This window comes from Apostichopus japonicus, chromosome 9 (genome assembly GCF_037975245.1).
Source record: "Apostichopus japonicus isolate 1M-3 chromosome 9, ASM3797524v1, whole genome shotgun sequence".
Lineage (NCBI taxonomy): Eukaryota > Metazoa > Echinodermata > Holothuroidea > Aspidochirotida > Stichopodidae > Apostichopus > Apostichopus japonicus.
In genome coordinates this window covers 13,537,219-13,560,246 of record NC_092569.1, presented here as the reverse complement: position 1 = coordinate 13,560,246, position 23,028 = coordinate 13,537,219, and the positions used below count along the sequence as shown (strand labels likewise).

The following is a 23,028-nucleotide window of genomic DNA, read 5'->3' as shown; positions in this document are numbered from 1 at the left end:
GTTTGCCATCTCAAGGAAACAGATGTTTTGAATGACAATTGAATGAGTTATACCACAGAGTTGGTAGGGTAACTATAGCATATCGTCATTAAGACTGAACTTTAAACCTTAATAGCTCATTTTATTTCTCTGAAACCTAGTTTGAAAATCAGCTGTTTCGAGTTACGTGATGGGCTAATATTAGCTGTAAATTATCACTGCGATTGTTAGCGTTCACACCGTGACATTCTGCTCTAAATTTGCTGAGCATTACAAATATATAAGTTTATTCCAGACTGAGCAATGCATTACTTTGCAAATCAAATAGATATAGCTTATCGAAACCTTTATGAAGTCTTGTTAGTCAGTTAATGGGGTCAGTCATTAAATAGGCTAATAGTACTTGTGTCCACATTCTGAGGGAACTCCCCTTTGACTTTCGAAATATTTACCAGCTGTCCCCAGACAACGATGAACGTTTATCTTAAATTTCTATTTCGTTTTTCTTCTTTCTTGAGGTGAATTGTGAAGGGAGATGAATGGGGTGGGGAGGTGAAGTGAGAGAGGAGGTGAATTGGGAGGGAAGGTGAACGGGGGAAGGGGAGGTGTACGGCGAAGGGGTGAACGAGGAAGGGAGGTGAGCGGTTGAATTGCGAATTGCATGTAAATTGTTGCAATACCCCCTCCCACCCCTCTCCCACCCATCTCCCACCCCTCTCCACCCAGCATCGATACCCGTTTCACCATTCGTCATTGATATATGTAAACGCTCAATGTACAATTCCATAACATACTTGATTCGATTGGAAATATCCACGGGATGCGATATTGGGGATCCAGCCTGGAAGGAGGATGGTAGGGTTTCTGGCCTTCTCCTCCTCCCCTCCTCCACCCCTTCTACCTCCCGACGTTGAAAAAAAGTGGACTGATGTCACATAATTGTCGATGCATAACAACTTTTGCCTCACAGGGGATTTCCCAGAAGAATACCACCAATAAAAAGGAAGTTGTTGAAATCCAATTATTTGGTCTAATTGTAGCACTGACCTAGCTTGGATTTCGAGTTTGTCTTCCGGATGTTTGATCTAAAATTTTGTCTCTCTTCGTTGTTGTCTTTCTCCGTCTTCTTTTGGTGTCTCCTCAAAAAGGTTTAAAAGACAAGCCGAGAAAGTCCTTTCAAATATCCATCACCCCCTCCCCCACAACCCCGTTAAAGCTTCATAGTACCTTCTGCAGCTTGATGATCTTTCAGTATGATAGTATACATGCTAAGGCTATTATGCAAAATGTTTATGCCCCATCCCATACTAAAGGTATCGGCTCCTACTCACCTCCCCCTTCCATCCTCACCTAACTTCTTCACCCCACCCCCCCCCCAACACACACACCTCGCCCATTCCGAGCAGTCTGGCGTCACAGATGAAGTGGGCGGGCAAAATTACATATCAAATCATACAATTGTTGTTAAAAGACGAGTGTCAATCAGGTGTGTTATCCCATAATTATAAATAATAATAAAAAGTTGTGTTATCCCATAATTCTATAGGATTGCTCTGTGTAGAATTCCACGGTCGTTTGGAACCGATTTGTCCCACTTAACTCACTTTCGTTTCCAGTTAAGGTATACGTCACGCTGAGCACGTACCTATTCAACTTGTACATGTTCCTTGACCTCTAAATGTCAGCCCGACAAGAGGAGCCAAATGAAAGGGCTGGGGACCCGGAAAAATGTGGTATAAAGAATAGTGTATTAACTTGCTGATATTTTCCAAAGGGCTTATGCATGAGAAAAAGTGTTGAAGGGGGCGGGGGTGGGGGGTACCACGACTTGTCTCTCGACGCCATTCTGTAAAGTTATGAAGGAGATATGATCACATAACAACCTGTTCTTTCTATACGCGCAATGAAGGTATAAATGCTACTTTCTTTTATCCAGATCGTATAAATCACATCAAAATTAATAATACACATTTATTATTATGCTACTAGTAAGTTTTAATAATTTTAATATCTCAAAACATTAAGGTTACCTAATACAATAGAGATATGGAGCGCCCTCAACCGATGTGACTTTTTGAAAGGTGAAAGTTCATAGTCTAGATTCGATGCCATCTGAAGGGGGTAAAAAAACATATTAAGGGTATCTCTTCCTGCTGTATATACGTGATTATACCATTGAAGCTATATCACTCTGCTAATATTGGTGTTATTTCACATCCTATATTCGGTGCTTAAGTCCTATAAAAAAAAAATAGTACATTAATATGACTTTAAATCCCACCTACCCCTCCCCCCTCCCCCGCCCGTCACTCCTTGGTTTTTACGTGTAGGCGATTAAGGGGTTGAGGTGGAGACCTGCAAAAAAGTACACTTTTCGCACTCGGCTTCACCTTTGATAACAACATTGGATTATCACGACCTCAACGATATCCAGGAAATCATTAACAAAAGGAACAGCTTAACACCAGGCATGTTTATATGAATAACACCTTGTTATAATTTAAAGCAATTGTATCTGCCAGAGTTCACATGACCTATTTCGTCTTCTGTTGCAATAACACAACCATTTAAAGTGACATGGAGTGTTATGGAGTGTTATGTTATGATATGGAGTGTTAGCTCAGTGGTTAACGCCGGTGCCTTTCAATCATAAGGTCCCGAGTTCGAGTCACTCAAAGATTAATGTATGTCGTCCAGTTACAGAGCTGTTGACAATTGACAATTCATTATCATGGACGTTAAGTATGAATCTAAGAGACTGACTTCGGTCAGCTTGCGGCTTTGATAAGCCAATGAGGTTTCTTCGCGAGTTCCTGCTCGCAAGAGGATCTAATATACATACATAATTACACATATAATATCATGCGATAAATTCAAGTTTTCAGTGTGTGACTTTGCCATTTTGGCTGAGTGTGCGCACATGCGTGTACGGTCGTGTGTGTGCAATCGACTGTCTGCTCATTTCAATACTAAACATGTATATAGCTTAATAGTGCAGCGTAATTTGCACTGTACTTTTACGGGGAAATAATTGTATGTGGCTATGTGATTAGCTTCACTTACGTATAAAAATATCTGGATGGAGTATACACCGTTGCTTCCTTAAATGGAAAATTCACTTTCTTGGTCGCTCCCACTCAGAGCAAAATATAAAGAAAACATTACCAAAGGAAACAAAGCAGAAATTATCAAATGCTTCAGTTAACGTTACAAGAAAATGTACTCCTAGAGGAAACACAAATAACCCTAGCATCATTACTGATCTATGTGATAGAGAGACGTGGCATGCACATACAGCTAAGAAAAATCTGATTCCAGTTGGGAGATATCACAGATTTAATGTTCCTTCACACAAAACGGCTGAATACTTGATCAAGTCTAAATTTGACATCATTGAACTTTATGATGTGCTTCATTTTTCTTATGTATTCCTATGTTTATTACAATGTTTATTTTCCGTCATGGGGATTGGTATTGAAATTGCTGAATCTAACAAATGGAAGCTATTAACATGACTTAATGATCGGATGACAGGGATTTCAGAGTCAGTAACAACACCTTTGACGCTTAACCTGGGAAATATGTAAGTAAAGACAACAAGAAAGTCAAACGTTTCAGATCCTGTTGGCATTCTGACCTCACCAATTTATCATGCAGATGGTAACTTCCAGACACTTACACTAGCTCAGGATATCCCCCAAATGGTGCAAGACTTTTCCTTAGCTGTTTAGGGCGGGAGAGAGGGGGAGGGGTGTCCATTACAAAGATATCTATCAAGTAAGCTGAAGGTTCGTTTTAGGTATGTGCCTTCTTTCACATTTCTGAACTGCATAACACAATTATATTTGAAAATAAAATAAAACTGTTAGCAAGCTGCTTATCCACTAGAGAGCTTGTGTATGAAAGTAAATTAAAAGTACCGTAAGTTACAATGATATTTGCACAGGAATATAATCCGAATGGAGCCAATGACGTCATCAAACGCTGCTTGTTTTTTCTTACTTTTTCACGGCATACTCATTTCGAATCGCAACATAAAAGTTGTACGTACACTACCTCATGATTTGGGATCAGAAATTACGCAAGGTGTATTTAACTGTAGGCAATTTACCACAATTACAGTAATGTACATCCGCTCAGAAAAAGAAGACCTAATATGACCTGACTGATCTAATGCTTGTTTTGGCATTTTTTCGGTTATTATCATTGTCTATTCCTGCCTTTATGGAAGGGAGCATATTTCCAAAAATACAGATGGTGTAAAGATTAGTAGGATATGAGGTGATATAATGCAGTAAAGAAATTCTATGCTTAAATGTGGGAATTACTCCGAGCGAGCAGACGGAAGGGTTCGGATTCAGTATGCTAAACTTTCTCCTCTTCTAGCTCAAGATCTAACCGGCCATAGCAGGCCAAGCTCTCATATATCATGTGGCGGGTATAGTATACGCCAGTTGAAACCTAGCTATGTTTTAGCGGGCCATGAAAGTGATGAATTAAGCAATCAATGGAACGATTAACTGTGGTACGGCACCTTAGTAGTCATGGCCAAGTTGTTTGTAATACTCTTTTTCTCGCGTGCAAACTGTACATGCCCCAGAGTCCGTTTCTGCTTACCACGAATGTGCTTGCCCACTGTATTTTACATGCCAGAGGATCTGTCCGACCTAGTATCAATCGAAAGCGTCTGCATGGGCAGTACAACAAATAGATACGGAAAAATAGCTTTGTGAAAAAGAAAGGTACACTAGGCTGTTCATACTAGGGTCTTAACAAGACTACACCTGTATGTGAACTCTGTTGAACTTGCACGCAAACCTGATACATGCTCACTGGGATTATATTCACTAGGTCACGTTTACCTTGGGATACAAATTATAGTGTATTACGTGCGTTTTCGCTGCGAGGAAATGGAGACATGTACACGTGTACAAGCAAATTTGTAAAAAAAAAAAAAAAATTGATAGTGATATGCTGCGGACAATGTCACATGGACTAATCATTAAAGAGCAAAATTAATCCCACCCTGGTATGAATGAGATGAGCTCATCGCAATTATATTTGTTTGAGAACTGATGTGCAACGTACACTCAGATTACTAGTCAAATACATACTGAATGCATGAGTCTCAGTGCCGGATTTACGGCGGGGCCCAGGCCCCGGGCCCCCACATTTGGGTGTCCAAAAAAATGGAGGCATAAGATGCCTTTCCGTCCGTCCGTCGATGGTCAACATGTAAAATATGGACCTTTTGTTCGAAACTCCACACTGAACAAAAGTTGTCTTTCCATAAATACATGGGGCCTATAAGGATGCATGATCTTTATTCTACGGCATTTGCGTAACTTGTCACACACGTGACACCACAAAACATCACTAATTCAGTGTTTACAAATGTAAATTAATGTTTAGATGCAACTTGCAAGGCCTGGGAAGTGCAATTTCCAATGATCTGGGAAGCATTTTCTGCCAAAATTGTCATGCACGCTATACGCGCCAATCTATAGTGGCGCTCCGCTTAGAAAGTGAGCCTAATCGTGAAAGGGCCCTAAACTATTCTGGCCCCGGGCTCCCCACAAGCTATATCTGGCCCTGAAGAGATCTGCAAACAGCCGCGTTGTATACAATACACAGACTTCATACGGTTGAATCACTTCATTTTACGGTCGAGTCGTGTCGAGTCGACTAGGCTAAATATACGGAGACTGAAAACCTGATTAAGTTTCGAGTCATATAGCCTACACTTTGTACTTTATTGTACGTAAATATGCTAGAACCGCACTAGAAATGGTCACTCATATTTCAACTTAAACTATCATTTTACAGTCAATTTTTCAGCGTTAACTATGTTTCTCACTAAGACCCTTTTTTTTGGGGGGGTCTATATAATTTAACATTCCTGAATGTCAGAGAATGTGTCGCAAATGAAATTCAATAAAACTATACTTTGAAAAAAAAAACTGTCTTTAACACCAAACTTTATTCCAGGCAGGGAGAGTCGGGGGGAGGGGGGTTATCGGAGAGGATCGAAAGGGGGAGGGTCAGTAGGAAGGGAACTGGAAAAAGGAAAGGATTAGTAGTCTTCCCTTATTTTAACATATTTAAAATTTGAAGGGTTCAATAAATGTTTAAGCCTCAGGTCGCAGAACTCGGAATATGCAACTGGATAATCCCGTTAATAACTCAATACATGGATATGGGTATACGATTTGTAATGATGATATGTAATGTAACAAGAGAATATATGGAGAACTATAAATAATGTACAAAATCTTACCCGGAAGTCTTGACGATACATGGATGATGGTATGAAAGTCATCCGTTATACAAGTTTTCCTTGTCAATGATACGTGGTTAGGCCATATACATATAATATACAGGTTGCATAGTTAGGTCTTGTTACATCGAATAATCATGTTAAATAGGTAATAAACTATATGCGATATAAGATATATCATGGATGGTAAATAAGAGTGATATGACAGAGTCGGCAGTGAGAAGAACGGATAGAGTAGGGGTGAAGAGGTGTTGGGGTGGGAGGGGTGTCGGAGTGGGAAGGGGTGTCGGGGTGGGAGGTGAGACGCTAGCTCTGATGATCTTCGTGGCGACGTTTGTTGGTGTACCCTTTCCTCTTTTGCTGTGTATGAAACGTTCTTATACCAGGGAGCTGTTCTCATTAATATAACAGCTCTCTGGGTATACCACACGCACATTTAACACAGTACAACATCACCTACAACTATGTTACACAGCATTTTGCTGACCATGAAGGATCAGCTGATTTATCACCCCGTCGCTTACTGCATAACCCGACAATCTACCCCTGCAGGGTATATATGTTTATATGAAAATTCTCCACTTTTTTTACCACAGTATATATATATGCTTCGGTCTGTAGTAAACAGTTTACCCTGCAGGGAGTTGTTTATGACAACTCCCTGGTTTACCCAGGTATAGGAGTTTAATGGAACAACGGATCCGTTGTTTACTGAAAGGAGGACGCATTGAATGATCATCAATAGACTTGCTATGTTATCTAACGGTTATATATAGCTACCTACCATGAAAATGACAATTCCAGAAATCCAGGAACGAATTATCTTCCGTTTCCAGGTAAGCCAGCACCATCGAGGAAAACGTATGGGTTAAGGGGTAAAAAAAAAAAACAGAAAGTCGTTAATTTTTGTAGCCATTTGACCTTGATCTTACCTTTCGTGAGATCACAAAAAGCAATAAAAGTGATGTACAGGTTCCAGGATGCCGACACTTGCGCTCCAACAGCGACTAGAAGAAATCGCACGGAGACCCTGCAGGCTCACCTAGACATCAGAATTGAAGACCCGCGTCGATGACAAGAGAATAACTGACAAAATGATACGTTTATGTTTAGCGTTCCTGTTTTTGTGTGGTGCCTGGGCACATGAAGCATCTTGTGAGTATTTTTCCTCAAATTTCTTAATTTCTTTCTTGTTTTTTGTTGTTGTTTTTTTCTTCCTCTTCGTTTAGATTCTTTGCAAATTGTGCTCAAATCTCATATATAAAACAATACAATGATACTCCTATCCACTCCTATTTAACGGATATGTGTTAGTATAATTATATTATACTAACACATATATATTTAATTAATATATAAAGTTAATTGATGAATTTAAGCAGGATTTAACTATTGATATTTGATAGCACTTAGATGCGACACGGGCAACATTTGAGGAAATATTTATGCCCTCAAAACCAAAAAAACAGGTATATGATTTCAAATTTGATAATGACAAATAATGTTGAATGTTATGCAATGTTGCACTCCTTTCGTTATATGAAGTGAAAAAGAACACTTAGGCCTATATTTGAGTTGTTAGAACATTACTTGTTAACATTAACAATTAGGCCTATACTGTACTAAAGTTTTCGGTGACAGGAGAATTCCAGAGTTTTAGCATATTTGAAATTTGTATAGCTTGAAAACCGAAATAGCGTATCAAACGTTATAGCTCTCAATTCATTTTCCATGGACTATACTGGACATTTCCCTCTTGAAAGTCACCAACACACCGGGTGTTATTTTCTCTTTTGGAGAGGTATGATCACGTGACATGATCAAAATTAATTATTGATTTCGCTAAGATTTGTTCTAAATAACTATAAACTATAACAAAAACAGTGAAAAACAATGCCATCATAAATTATTGCACGCATCTTCTCCTACTTTTGAACAGGAAATATTTCAACGTTAAATTCGAATTGAAACATTTTGTTTTATTTTATTTTCATTGTGTGCGTGTGTGTGTGTGTGTGCGTATGAATGTATCCGTATATATGGCACATTGTATTGTAATTTCTGTAAAAACTATAAAAAAAAAGGACATAGTGGATGAACTTCATATTTAGTATATTGATTCCATTATTATTCAGTACAAGAACAGATCGTTTTCTGTAGAGGTCAAAGGGCAATAGAGGTCAAAAGTCTAAAAAAAAATGTTATCTCTCCACAGCACCAGAACCACCTGCACGATGGTGCACCATTTCCGCGGCTGAATACGCTAAATGCCTAAGCATGTCACAAGTCTTTGCTGACAACCACCTTTCACCTACTGTCCACTGTCTCGAACGACCCACGGTAGAGGTAAGGTTACATTTTTATATATATTCCTCACCGGTTTTGAACCTCTGGAAATACAATCAGCGTCCATAGCCTAGTGGTTAGGGTGTCCGCATATAAAGCGGGAGGCCCGGGTTCGATTCCCGGTGCATGGAGACTGGAAGTTTTTTTCACTGTGCTTGATTTTCCAACTCATTACGACTTCAATTATATATACATACACACACATATATATATATATATATATATATATATATATATATATATATATATATATATATATATATATATATATATATTCATTTGCCTTTGTTGTCGTTTACCTCCATTTAATTAACATAAAGTCTGTTCAAAGTATCTCTTTCGAGATCCGGCTTTAGGAATCACAAATGATTTCAAGTTGGTTAGCATCATATTTGATCTCTAGAGTAAGGCAAAATATGTCACCAAAACATGTGTTGTTCGATACAGGTGATAAACGCCTACAGTGGAATAACGACCTGCCTTACCGGTTTCTAACCTCTGGACATACAATCAGCGTCCATAGCATAGTGGTTAGGGTGTCCACGTACAGAGTGGGAGGCCCGGCATAGCTCCCAACTCTCTTGAAGGCAAATGCTGGTCCATGCCACGAATCCCCATCCTGGGGGAGGGGTATAAGGGGAGTGGGTGTCCCCTCCCATTTTGAATTCTTTTGGAATCCCGGTGATGCCTACATGTAAAATGGTGGCACTTAGAAAGGCTTTTATCACCCAAAATTTTCTGAGAAATATGCATTTTTTTGTGTGTAACATCAATAAATTGAATAGTAGGTGATAATTCATTCTTTCCCGTGGCATGAAAAAGTTCGCTACTCGCCCCAATGAAAAGAAATATAAGCTAATTTGACGTTCAAATGATGCTGTTAAGGAGGTTTTATACTCTATTATGCTAAATGCTAAAGAAATGATGCGGTTGCTAAGTCAAAAGTTGATGCAATTTTTTTTATGTATACTTGACAATTACAATGCGGGTTTTTCGGACGCTTGCGCGGGTCAGCGGGTTTGGGTGTTAGAATGCGGATCCAACCCACGAATTGCGGGTCAGTTGGGAGCTCTGGCCCGGGTTGGAATCCCGGTGGAGGCTGGAAGGTTTTTCACTGTTCTTGATTTTTCATTATTTTCAATCGTTAAGTCATAATCTTTCACGGTGGCTTTATACCATCCATAAAACACAGCCCCTCCCTCCTGCTACTGAACGCCCTCAAAATACAGCCCCTCCCTCCTGCTACTGAACGCCCTCAAAATGCAGCCCCGAGCTCCCTCCTGCCCGCGTCGACACTCCACCTCTCCAGTCATTTAATTCACTTATTTGATCCTTGTCGAAGCCTTGGGGTAATCTGACAAAAGCCAAGAAAACTACATCATTGATCAATGTTAGTAATTTCTAGTATAGCCCTGGATGAAATGAATGAAAAAAATCTTTCCGTTTTCATAATCACAACAGGAATGCCTCATCACTATACGTGAGGGCGGTGCAGACCTTATCACGCTGGACGGTGGTGACGTCTTTAGAGCTGGCAAAGTCTTTGGTATGAAACCCATTATGAAGGAACTTTACTCTGGTGGTAAGTTACGAGACGAATAAATTAAACATAATAGCGAACCCTACATTGAAGTAGGCGTAGCATTGTCACGATCTTCACCCCCTCGACCCCCCCCCCTCCCCACCAAGAAAAAAAATCTTTACCACTACGAAATTATAGTACAGTATCACATGGTTAACTGTGTAGATTATTATCTTGACTATAGTAGTCAAGTTTCCAACAAAATGAAGAAAAATTAGATTACCTATCAATTTTCTGATTTTGTCTTATTTGGCGATAACTTTGTGCGAGGCGTTTCATTATAATTACTTGCTATTATACTTTTATTAGGTGAAATCATTTCAAAAATGAAAGCATCAAAAAATGGTTTCAGCTAATAAAATTAAACAACGGCAACCTGCTTGTTAGCAGCTGTACATTGCCTCGGAAGGCTTTGTAAAATTGTTACAAATTAATGAAGAAACGCAAATTGGGCAATGAAGGAAGGAAGGAAGGATGGTCGGGGAATTTGAAACCAAAATTATTTCCCACTCCTTCGCTTTCAACCCCTTTCTGACATGTACCTGTGACTCGGTAATACTTCAAACTAGGTGTTACATCATTGTATAACTACCTTTTTTTAACTCATGGCAATGTTGTAATTGAATTCAAAGTAGAGCGAATGGTATTTCTTCTTAAAGCAATATTGCGTTACTTTACCTGCAGGATCAACTGGATACTATGGTATCGCAGTGACACGAGCTACGTACACTAATGTGAGTTTGACGAACCTTAAAGGGGCACGTAGCTGCCACACTGGTGTAGGACGCACAGCAGGTTGGAATATTCCCGTCGGCTACCTTCTCCACTCTGGTCAGATGAAGTCTGAAGGCTGCAAGGAACACGTGAAATCAGCAGCAAAGTTCTTCAATGCTAGCTGTGCTCCTGGTAAGTCCATCTTTAAATACGGAAGGAGTAATGAGGGGGTGGGGTGGGGAAAAGAAAAGGGGATAGAGGTCATAGGCAAAGCTTGTCTTTAGATAGAATATAGATAAAAGGAAGTCTAAAGACATGTTTTTGACTCAGATCATATATTATGTAATGTCAAATTGTGGTTAATGTGCCGTAATCAGAAGGATGACGTGTGGTTTAGGAGAGGGAAAGCGTTAAAGATAATTATGAAGCGATGATGTTTATTCTTAAAGCAGCCATCGCTCTATCACTAGGCCTATGGTATAATAGTCTTCGAATCATATTGGCTTTCTGTAGTGTATACTTATTCGGCTAGTTTCATTCAATGCTCTCAGTCTATAGCTGCTGTGCTCCTGCATGGTAAGACGCTGCGGGAAGAATGGGAGTGTACGTGTTGGGTGGTTCCCCGGAGAGGGCAATTAGGATATATGCACCGATATTAATAGCACACGAAAGTCAGACTTCATGTATATATACAAACATAATCAGCCTAGCCGTGCTGCCTGGTGTGATGTTTAACTCATATCATATTTATAACGTTAATCGTGTTTATATTATTTAATCAGGACTTGGAAGGGGGACGGTTGCACGCGGGGTAGGGTAAGGATTAAAAGCTCATCTTGTGTCGATTTTGCTATTGTTTTATCCTTGAATGTATTATGTCTCTGTTAGGCCTACGTACGTAACAACACTTCAGTTAAAATTATTATTCGAACATACATGCAAATACCATATAGCGTACGATGTAGCGTTTCTAGTACTGTGTACATTATGACAATGGATACTAACTCGGCTAGTGTTATTTGACACGACACATGAATGATTTGGAGAATTTCTAATATATTCAGTAATTTAATCTTTTTGACAGGTGCCAGATTGGCCATTAATAATCCCTACAATGATGACGTAGATAATCTATGTAATATCTGTAGCGGAGACTGCGGTCGTGATGCAGACACTGAACCCTATAACGGCTACTCGGGAGCTTTACGGTGAGCTACGAAACGTTAAAATGCTCCCGTCCCATCTTCTTCTTCTCCTCCTCCTCCTCTACCCTTTACCCCTCTATTTTTATGCGGTAGGTAAGACTTAGCAAACATGCGCTACTGCCAAACAAGCCCAGCGCCACCTATTTTAAGCATGACTTCTGTTACTTAATGCCACGAGAAACATTTGCAAATGAACGAAATGATCAATCAATCAGGGTGAAATTAGATTTTGAACTTTTCTTTCAAACTCAAGGTGCCTAGTGGAAGGAAGAGGAGAAGTGGCATTTATTAAACCTGCCACACTCGAAGCAAACCTCGGGGAAAACGCCCCTGATTGGGCTGATGGCGTCACAGCTGACGATTTACGTCTCCTCTGTAAAGATGGAAGTCAAGCTCCTATTAGCGATGCAGCAAACTGTCACATTTCATCGGTACGTATTTATATAGTACGGTATCGATATGGTAGTACGGATGATCTTAGCGAAAGGGTAGGTCGGTGGGAAGTGCGGGGGGGGGGGGGGAGGGGGGGGTCGATTGTTATCTCCAGACGATGTTTGGATAAGAAGCCTAATAGATATCCGTACACATACCTGACTATGTTGCACATATAAGGGTAACGTTTTCACTCAGCCCTTTCTTTTATGCCATCGGGTGAGCTAAGTAAACTTGGGAGTTTTCTTTCCAATAAATAACATCCTGTCAATGCATTGTAATATTAACGTACATAATATACTTCAGTACAGCCCTGTCCCCGTCATGGATATTATCATCTGTAACATCCAACCTAAATTGTCCTACCACTCACGATTTGAAAAGGGGGTTCTAAATATGCGGCCCAAATGTCGCCAGTCGGAAGACTTGGGTACCGATCTGGGCAATCCTCTCACAATCTTACACAAATCTGCAATAAAGGTTCCTAAGGCATGTGGCTTGATCACCGTACTGGCCTACCCGATCTATATCTATGGTGGAAAAAAAAAAACGCCTCTCTCTACTCTCTGAACCTTTTGCTCTGACCAGTGACATTTCCAGCGGTTTTAGTAACTTACTTGATAAGTCCTGCCTCAAGCCATCATGTAATTTGCGATATATATTTATTTGAACGAGAAGTCCATGAAATGTGAAATTAGATTTATTTTGTCTCACACTCCATCCCCCCTTTCTCTCTCTCTTTCTCTTTTACAGGGTGTCAGTCATTCAGTAATGACGTCGGGCACAGCGTCTGGTGAGGTTATTGAGTCATACCAGAGGTTGCTTGAATCGGCTACGGTAGGTGTTATAGATGATGTGTGGAAGGTGAACTTTAACAAGATTAGTAAAACAGTCAGTGACAATGATTAAGTTATAGCGGAGCGTTCCAAAAATCTTTTTAGGCTCCCATATACTGTGGTCTTCAAACTATCATTTTCAAGTTATTCCAAATCACTCCCAGCCTTCCCCTGCCCCCCCCTCTCCCCTTTCCAATTTTAGTTTTCTTGGCAAACAAAATAAACGAAGATTAAGCTCTGCACGTTTTAAAATGTCATTGTTTGTTTACTTTTTCTAAGTACGGTGGTTCTGAAGGGACAGGCGAGTTGTAGACTAAGCGTGTTAATATAACACGACAACACGACAAATTTGTCTACATTTTGGTCGAGTTGACAAATAACGCTAACGTTACATCTCGACGAAAATTTGCTGCATTGCACATAACTTGACAACAGGTCAAAAATATGATATTGGTCAAGTCGACACGTTAAGATAATATTTTATCTGGGCGAACATCAAATTGGCGAGTTACTGCGTTACACGTGTCTTGTCAACTCGACCAAACAACACGACAAGACATATATTTATCGTGTTGTATAGTGTTACATGAACACGCACAACACGCCTGTCCCCTCAGATCCACCCGTTATCTAAGTCTAACCGTACACAAGTTTAGACAGGAATTCTGAAGATAGTTAATGGTATCAATAAATTATGTGTATGGAGGGGTTGGGTGGGTGGGTGGGTGGGGGAGGGGATATGGGTATGTGTATACATTTCGAGTGAAGTGTCTATTTGGTTTCCCGATTAACGCATTTTCTGAGCGATTTAGAACTACCGGAGCGAAACGTACAACTCTCCTCCAGCTTTGGAGTTACTTATTATTAACAAGTGGATCAAAAGATCTCAGGCAGAAGCCAAAGCCATTGACGAAGCTACCCTGCGTGGCATACTCCACTTTCCCTCCGTATGCCCTCGTGAAACATAAGTGGTATTTAATATATTAAAGCAGACACAAATCCTACCTTCACTAAATAGACTTTATGTGACAGAGATAACCGTCACGAACAATTTCACTAAACAGCTAAGAAAGATCTCATTCCATGTGGGGAGTTATCACAGATTGAGCTTAACTGCTTTCTCACACGCACGGCCGAAGACTTGATCAAGTCTAAATATGACATCATCGAGCCACGTGTGTATCAATGCTTGATGGTCTTCTTTATTGATTACAATGTTTTATTATCTGTAATTGGAAATAAATTAATTAAATCGTTATGCATGACATCATGTTGTCAACAATGTTAACATTCTACCTTGAAAAACAAAACAAAGAGAAAGTTAAATGTTTGAGATCCCATAGCGATATTATGACATCACAGGTTAACAAAATGGCAGCTACCCGGAACGACATTTAAGACTAAGATAATCTCCCAACGGAAGCTGGTCGGGGAGTTGTGTTTCACAAAGATCTCCGTCATAATAAGCCAAGGTATTGTTTGAATTTGTGCCCACCCCCCCTCTTTAAGTCGCGGACTTCGTACGCAAGGGAAGAATACGGAAAAGGAAAACGGGGAAACTCTTGAGACGAAACTTCAACGTTTCACTAAATTGAACATAAATATTGAACTAATAAGATTTTGAAAATGTCAGCCGTCACTCAGACCTGTAGCCAGGCCCGGCAGCGATATTTTTTTTTCGTAGATTTTAATAAATATTCAGATTACTTGTTTCTCAGCTAAGAAAAGCAATAGCGAACAACTAAACGTTATGTGTGCTACTACTTGTACATGATGTGTAATAAAGTTCTGTAAGATCATGAATAATTCATGACTTTCCCCTCGCTGTACTACGAAAACAAATATCGCGTCCCGGCAATACGGGCCCTGTCTTTGTTGTTCTCGCCGTTCTGCTATACTCGACTCTTAGGTTGAACCTTTTAATACTCGTATTGTTTTGACTTACTTTTGGCAGAATTTATTTTCTGGAGACGACAATGAAGAATTTACGATGTTCGACTCGTCCGCTTGGGATGGTAGAAATCTCATCTTCAAGGATTACACAGAATCAATGGCTGACGTCGAAGTTGAAAATTATGCCGAATATTTGGGTGGTTACGGTGAAAGCTTTGAAGGTGAGAAAACTGACAGGAATGTGACATGGTATTCCCCACCCCTCCCCCTCCCCCACCCCGTCCATTGCCAGTCCAGGGAAATCGTTCAGTAGGGGAATTTATAGTTTTATTTCAAAAAGTATTTATAAGCACAACCTTGCGTTATAGGCCTAAATATTGACCTAATTTAGTTCAAAGTGCACTATTTGATGTCTAAACTGTGATTTTGATTCTTGGTGGTGGGCCCCCACACCTCTCCCAATACATAGGAGTCTCATTCAAAGACCTCTTTCGTAATCGGTTTGATCCGCGCGCAGCCCGTCCATAAAGATTCATGACCGTCCTACTGAACAAAATCAGAATTTGCACCCCTGCACCCTCAAAAGACTGTTTACGTCACTGGCAACCTGTGAACCTTCCCCTTCCCCTCCATCTTCCCCCTCCCTCTCCCCTCCCCTCCAACAGCAAGTCGTAACTACAACACGGAATTGTTACGATCAATACCGTACCATAGGTTTGCTCTGAACCATGTAGGAAATAGAAGGGGAAAAGCATTTTGGTGCTTCACTATGGATATATTTCTGATCCCCTTCTTGTTTCACTCCTTATTCTTTGCTTCTTTGTCATTCTTTGCCTTCTCTTTAGGTCTACAGAAATGCCCTGAAAATACCATCCGCTTCTGTACCATTTCGGAACAAGAACAACAAAAATGCCGCGCAATGAGGGACGCGTTCTCGGCTGCTGGCCTGTTACCAAAACTATCCTGTTACCCCGCTGCCAACCACGCTGATTGCATCGATAGCATAGTTGGTAAGGTTTAACAATGAAATTAATGATGAAGCATATATAGCCTAATTATTCCGACACCCACCACGGAAGTGAAACGTTTTCGAATCATGAGTGAGGCAATTCTCGGACCCACCCCCCCAACCCCTCTCCGGCTCCCCTTCCATCAAACCCGTCTAGCGTATAACGTTAATTAGGTTAATACTGCTTTCTAGACTGAACATAATTATGCATGCACACGTTGATTCTTCCCAAACTGCATTTCACTAGGCTAATTATGTTCTGTTTCGTTATTCATTCATAGATACGTTGTTAACATTTAAATCATTTATCCCACAAAGAAAGTTTTATAACGTGTAGTCGTAAAATGGCTGTTTAATTCATCAAACATCCATTTCTGAGTAACGCATTCCCAATCCGTAACGCATTCTCCCTTTATGAGTTAGTCCGGAATGATTCTATCGAGGAAACAAAAAACAGAAACACATACCATCATTATAACACTTCTCGAAAATAATTTACTGTGTAATGCATGATTCCCACCGAGTCCCAATACAAAAAAAAAATGGTTTTCTAACTTCCTCACACCGGCCCTCGGCCGAAACAATGGCAATCGCAGAGAACCCACATGGGAGGGATATTACTTGTATGCATCTTACATATTATCTACAGCTGGTCTTGCCGACATCGTGACCTTAGATGGGGGAGATATTTACAGAGCCGGGAAGGATCATGGATTGAAAGTAATTTTAGGAGAAGTCTATAATTATAATCAACCAGGCAGTTACTGGTCAGTAGCTGTCGTCCATGCGGGGACTTCATTCAACATCCATCAACTGGAGGTAAGTCGATTATAAATCCAATTAATCAGAGGCCAAGCAATAGGTGTAGTTCAAGCAGTGTATTGTACCAAGGCGCCCCCAATTTCTCGCCCTCACCCCCCCCCCCCCTCCACCCAGGATTGGTTAATTCATTTTGAGCCAACGGAGCTCAACTGCCAGTCAAGTAAAACAACCTTTTTGGGTTTGCAGTTAATGGCTTTGGTCTAGTGCAATTAAAGTTACGTGTAAGCACCCAGCTGGGCCAGGTCTCACGCTTGAACCTGGGAGATAGAAGGGGAGGGGGCTGAAACCCTGAAATTCCCATCTTTTCAATGCTGACTTTTAACAACGCTGTGGTTTAAGGCGACAGTTTGCAGACAATGGGGTGCAACACAAAGTGGGACACAAAGTTTTCCGTGTGTCGCCTGATTTTCGACATGTCGGAAAATTAATCTACAGTTTATCGGAGCTTGCCGGCGGTCCAAGCATTCTGCGCATCGATTCTGGGGGGGGGAGGGGGGGCGTGAGACCTTCGGGGCGGGTGGGGTTCTGATGGGTCGTGGCTCCGTCCTTATAGAATCTCCTGGGTCGCACGCTTATAAGCTCGAGAGTCGCTCAAAGCAACTGGCTAACTGTCATGGCGAAAATAAAAGAAATAATGAATAAAAATCCATTTATATAGGGTAACGGAGTACAACTTGAGGACCAGATGTACTCCGTAAGCCTATTTCAAATTCCGTACAAAAACTTAATGCATGTGTTTCGTCTAGTCAAATTGGTGCAAATTGCTAGCATTCTTGAAGCAATACATGACTATAGCATTATAAAAAGTATGGACCTTAAACCTTTAACCATGTTTCTCTGAGGAGAGAGAGGAGGGGAGGGGAGGGGTGGGGGATTGGGCGGACATTTTAAATATCTCGATATTTTGACGTGGTTCATACAATAAAATACTTACTTAGATATGCTGTTCTCTTTTGAAAATTAGGGTAAGAGATCGTGCCACACCGGTATTATGAAGACATCCGGGTGGGTGATGCCTGTTGGCTTCCTTGCAACAAATGAGTACATCGACACGACGGGTGGAAATGATGGTTGTGACGTCACTGCCGCCGTGGGTAAGTGGTTGATTTCTATTGCCATGGTATCACAGATCAAATATTAAGTTACCTTGTTTTAAGCCGTGTAAGCCACACACACACACACACGCTATCTTGCTATACATAATATTATCTACAATATATATATATATATATATATATATATATATATATATATATATATATATATATATATATATATATATATATAGCTTTGACATAACTCGTCGACACGACATTATCATAAAAGATAAGCCACGGGAAATGGAGTAATAACGACATGTCGACCTGTAATATGAAATAACCGAGAGAGGACTTTTTAATTTTTCTTTTCTCTGTCACTTATTAGGAAATTTCTTTAATTCGAGCTGTGTACCGGGGGCTAAGAGCAGGGATTATGACGTATATGGAACGAACCCACCTCAGCTCTGTACAAACTGTGTCGGGAAAGATGAAGACTTTTGTGCCCGAAACAGTCACGAGCCATATTATGACTACTCTGGAGCGTTCAGGTTCGTGCACCGCTCATCGAAATTTATTTGAAATCAATAGATAGGACTATGTTCTGCATCTAGCGCAGAGATCATTTTGTGACATATGAGTATATAAACAGTCCACCACCCCCCCCCCTCCTCCCCCATACCTAAATATGATGAAATTATTATTTATGATATAACAAAAGCCCTATATTTTATACAGCAGGTCTGTAGCATAACGAAGTAGAAACTGCAACATTTTGAACAAATCATCAACATTTTAGTATCGCCTATACAATAGATCCATTCATTAGGACTTCATTTTTTTCGATTTTATTTCCCCACCATAATGAAACACTTATTGATTCCATTAGAGTTTTCATTTATCAACGAAAGATCACATTTTTATATACGCAGAAAAAGGAAAAGGTGTGCTTTATTTTACCAAAAAGAGGTACTTTTAATGTGTTAAAAAGGCACTTTTGAAGTTTTCAACAATAACATGCGGGGAAGGTGCGTGGCAGGTGCCCTCTGTCTGTGTGGCCTTGGCTCCTTGATTGTTTAAACGAAAAATTACAAATATAACGAAAGCACAGACCACAAACTAAAATCCCACAGTTATACTCATTGAAATAACTATATGACATCCTCATTATGACAGGTGCCTTGTTGAGAACGCGGGTGACGTAGCATTTGTGAAACACTCAACCGTGGAGGAAAACACCAAGCCAAATGGAAAAGACGAATGGAACAGTTATTTGAGGAAGAAAAATTTCGAACTTTTGTGTCCGGACGGTACGAGAAAATCTTCTTGGAAAGGACGACAATGCAACCTCGGACAGGTGCCATCTCACGCTGTCGTGACGTCAGGAGAAAAGAAAGATGACGAGATTGCGCAGATTATCACGCTACTAAGTGCGGGAGTGGTGAGTTATAAACATAAAACTTGAGTTGTTTCAAGTGTGCAGTATGTAAAAAAACCAGTGCCGGATTATCCTTCTCGACATTTTGGCTATGATCACGTGATGAAGTTTAAATTAAACTTTACACTCTATGATCTATAGCTCACCAAACTTTAACCCTATCACGTGTACAGAATCTGTTCTTTTGCCAAGAGACTCGTAATATACTCACATGACGTGACGTCGTCATGATCACACGGTAACAGACTCCATGTAATTATGGGGGCGGGGGGGGGGGTGGCTGGGTCGGGTTGAAAGGTGATCAAGTATAGTTTGGTATTCTTGGTTCAGGCTCAATCTTGGATAACCTTTCTTAATGAAAACTACAGTATGAAGTGTTTTCCACGAAAGTAAATGAGGGCGGTATTGAAGAACTTAGCATGCATATACTCCGGTTGTGTGACCTGATTAATTCACTTTGGCTTCGGCTTTGAGTACGACGTTTCTGTATATGCTGCCGTGTTGGACGAATCTTATCGTAATAGTATAGTCACCTGCTTCACGATCCGCATGTCCCCCCTCACAATTTTGCAAGGCCGGTAAGAGGAACTCCATTGTTTTACCTGTGAAACCACAACGCAGTATCCAGTATATAGATGAGATAATACATATAGTGCCCAAGGTCAAAGGGTTCACAATACCATCAGTGGCCTCCGTGAAAATTGTTTAGACAGGATTTACCATTTTCTTTCTCTATCTTCTGGTTCTACTAAAAATGTTTAATAAGGGGGGAAAGGGGAAGAAAGAATTAACAAGGGAAAGCATATATTGTTCTCTAGAGTTCCAGCGAGTGTAATCCAGCATTTTCAGTGGCAGACGATGGATACAATTTAGAGAAAACTAAGCTATTCCAGTTTGTTCGATAAAAATCGCCTTTGATGTGTCATGATACCCTTCGCTTCTAACTATCTCTACAGACAAAGGAACCGACCGATTAAACTCAATTATCACTTTTTTTTAATTTCATTTTTCAGGGACAATTCGGTCATCCAGTAGGAAGTGGTTTCAAGATGTTTAACTCGACCGGTTACATCGACAACGAGGGCCAAACTGGCAAAAATTTGCTGTTCAAAGATTCGACGATCAATTTGAAGAGTATTCCAAGTAGTAAGCGTAACTATGATGCGTATCTGGGAATAAGCTATGTTAACGCATTGGAGACTATTAAGTGTGAAAGGAACTAGGCTAGCTAACGGAATTAACTCGGTATAATAGCTGCGAAACATTCCAATCTTTGATGGAAAAGTAAAGATATGGGTCTTGAAACAAGAATTAACTTAAGGTTCATCGTCTTGTAAGGTTAAGAGTGGGCAGAGAGAATATCGTGTGTGTGTGGGGTGGGGTGGGGGGGGGGGGGGTGAGTAACAATTCAGAATATAAAAGAGAATTATCTGGAACACATTCAGTAAATTGTGAAAACCTGACACAGTTTGGAGCGTATGACTAACATACAATATATTCGTAGCAATGAATCTAAGAGTCCCGACGAAGTTGGTGTTTGATTGAACGAGTTTTCTGTACATATTTATCACTCTGTTTTCAAGGGTAGATAAATTTAAATATGTACACAAAATTACTGATAGAGTTGAGTTAACATGTGCATGGTAATTGAATCGATTATCACATAACAGCTGTTTTCCTTCGCTTAACGTCTCCCATTTGCTATGTAATATTTTCCTTTGTAGATCATGAGCTAATGAATAAAAGTAAAAAATGAAAGAGAATATAATGTACAATATCTCTGCCTCTTATTTATCTCGATATTTTACCGAAATTGAAATGAAATTGAAATGGAAAGCGGGGGTTCGGAGGGGCGGAGGAGGGGTTTGGTTCACGGGTGCTTGTGATGGATGGTGGGAGGCGTTAGCTAACCTCCATAACTTAGCTTCCGTGTGACGTCACTGTATTTGCGTGCAAGGTAAACCTTGCTCCGAGAAGCCGGGACTTCAAAGTCTACGGTTGTTCTCTAAAATATGCCAACTATCTGGAATGTTCCCTAAGGCCGAGTCATGCCATGTTTTGTGTTTTTATCCCAAATGAACATATTTGAGCGTACAACTCCAATGATTGAGACTAACTAAACAGTGAACATAACATCAATATTCAAATGTTCATCAGCTACTTTGTACTTTTTGTACGGATGCTGCCCAATATTTGTTTCTTATTGGGGTGGGAGGCATTGCCGGATTTACGGCGGATTAACGGCGGGGCCATAAATTCAGTGTTTAAAATGTAACTTCAGGCGGTTTGCAAAACAAATTGGTTCCCCTATAACTATCAACTACTGATCATGTGATTCCTACGGAAAACGGAATATTGATTCCTGGAGGGAAATTAGAAAAAAAAACAACGTAAAACCCAAAAAAACAACATTTTCATCTTAAGTCAATTTCCAGGACAAGGGATTTCAAAACTGAAAATGTTTAGATGCAACTTACAAGGCCTGGGAAGTGCCATTTCCAGTGATCTGGGAAGCATTTTCTGCCCAAATGTTCGTGCACGCCACGCGCCAACCTATGGTGGCGCTCCGTTAAGATAGTGGGCCTAATCGTGAAAGGGCCCCCAAACTATACTGGCCCGGGCCCCCACAAGCTAAATCCGGCCTGGAATGAGGAATGTACAATATAAATGTTTCACTTGAAGAATTACGAAACCGGGTTAGGCACACCCTCAAGAGAAAGGAATGACTCAAACGTTCTTAATTTATTATTATATTTAAGTTCCGGTAAACACATTTTTCTTTTGCGCATGGCGACATCAATAGCATATAAAAGAAGGTATCATTATCTGTGCAAAGGAACCGTAAGGAAACCGCAATGATCACACAGAAAATCAATCAATCATACTGAAAACATTTGTGTTAAAAATGTTTCTACAGTATCACAAAATATCCTGCAAGCTATATATTGCGATCCAAAAATTGATATCTTTGAGAGGTCAAATTGTTCAAACTTGCTCCCTTCATTTTTGGGGGATCAAATTAATAATCAAGTGCTGGACTGAATCTGATTATTAACACTTTTTCAGCCAACTTGTTACGTCTTAACCACACAAAAAAAATTGTAGCCTATATGTTTATCGTGTCAAAATTATTTTACAAATTTGTCTTTAATTGCCGGTATCACTGCAAATATCAATCCACTGAGTTTTTTTTCCCGGCTCGATCCTTTGTCCTGTGAAACTTTCAGACACGCCTGAAATTTAGAGGCCCGACGAAGTTGGTTTTTGATTGAACAAGTTCCCTGTACGTAGTTATCACTATGATTTCACTAAAACTAATATGTGCATGGTATTTGAATCAAGTACACAACAGCTGTTTTCTTTCCCTAAATGACTCCTATTTGCTATGTAATATTTTCCTTTCTAGATTATGAGCTAATGAAATAAAGTAAAAAACGAAGGGCCAGAAGTGGGCTAGC

The 23,028-nt window shown here is 40.2% G+C and overlaps 1 protein-coding gene and 1 long non-coding RNA gene across 2 annotated transcripts in view; one reads left to right on the top strand and one right to left on the bottom strand.

The window, feature by feature from the left end:
- Positions 1-7,177, bottom strand: part of LOC139974185 (uncharacterized) — a 32,120-nt gene extending 24,943 nt beyond the window's left edge. Inside the window, exon 1 of the long non-coding RNA XR_011795416.1 lies at positions 7,041-7,177. This is a non-coding gene — a long non-coding RNA (uncharacterized lncRNA). The remainder of the gene's footprint in view (positions 1-7,040) is intronic.
- A 59-nt stretch (positions 7,178-7,236) lies between these two features.
- Positions 7,237-21,338, top strand: LOC139974166 (melanotransferrin-like). Its single transcript, XM_071981127.1, has 14 exons — positions 7,237-7,411; positions 8,472-8,602; positions 10,064-10,184; positions 10,869-11,090; positions 11,983-12,106; positions 12,357-12,534; positions 13,289-13,372; positions 15,326-15,485; positions 16,110-16,274; positions 16,923-17,092; positions 18,060-18,189; positions 18,521-18,683; positions 19,309-19,573; positions 20,584-21,338. The coding sequence occupies exons 1-14, from the start codon at positions 7,351-7,353 to the stop codon at positions 20,791-20,793; spliced, it is 2,184 nt and encodes a 727-aa protein (XP_071837228.1). The 5' UTR covers positions 7,237-7,350; the 3' UTR covers positions 20,794-21,338.
- The last annotated feature ends 1,690 nt before the right edge of the window (positions 21,339-23,028 follow it).

Coding starts and splice junctions, on each gene's coding strand:
- LOC139974166 (XM_071981127.1), top strand. CDS start 7,351: ATGATACGTTTATGTTTAGCGTTCCTGTTTTTGTGTGGTGCCTGGGCA. Junction 7,412..8,471: donor CTGGGCACATGAAGCATCTT/GTGAGTATTTTT, acceptor ATCTCTCCACAG/CACCAGAACCACCTGCACGA. Junction 10,185..10,868: donor GAAGGAACTTTACTCTGGTG/GTAAGTTACGAG, acceptor CTTTACCTGCAG/GATCAACTGGATACTATGGT.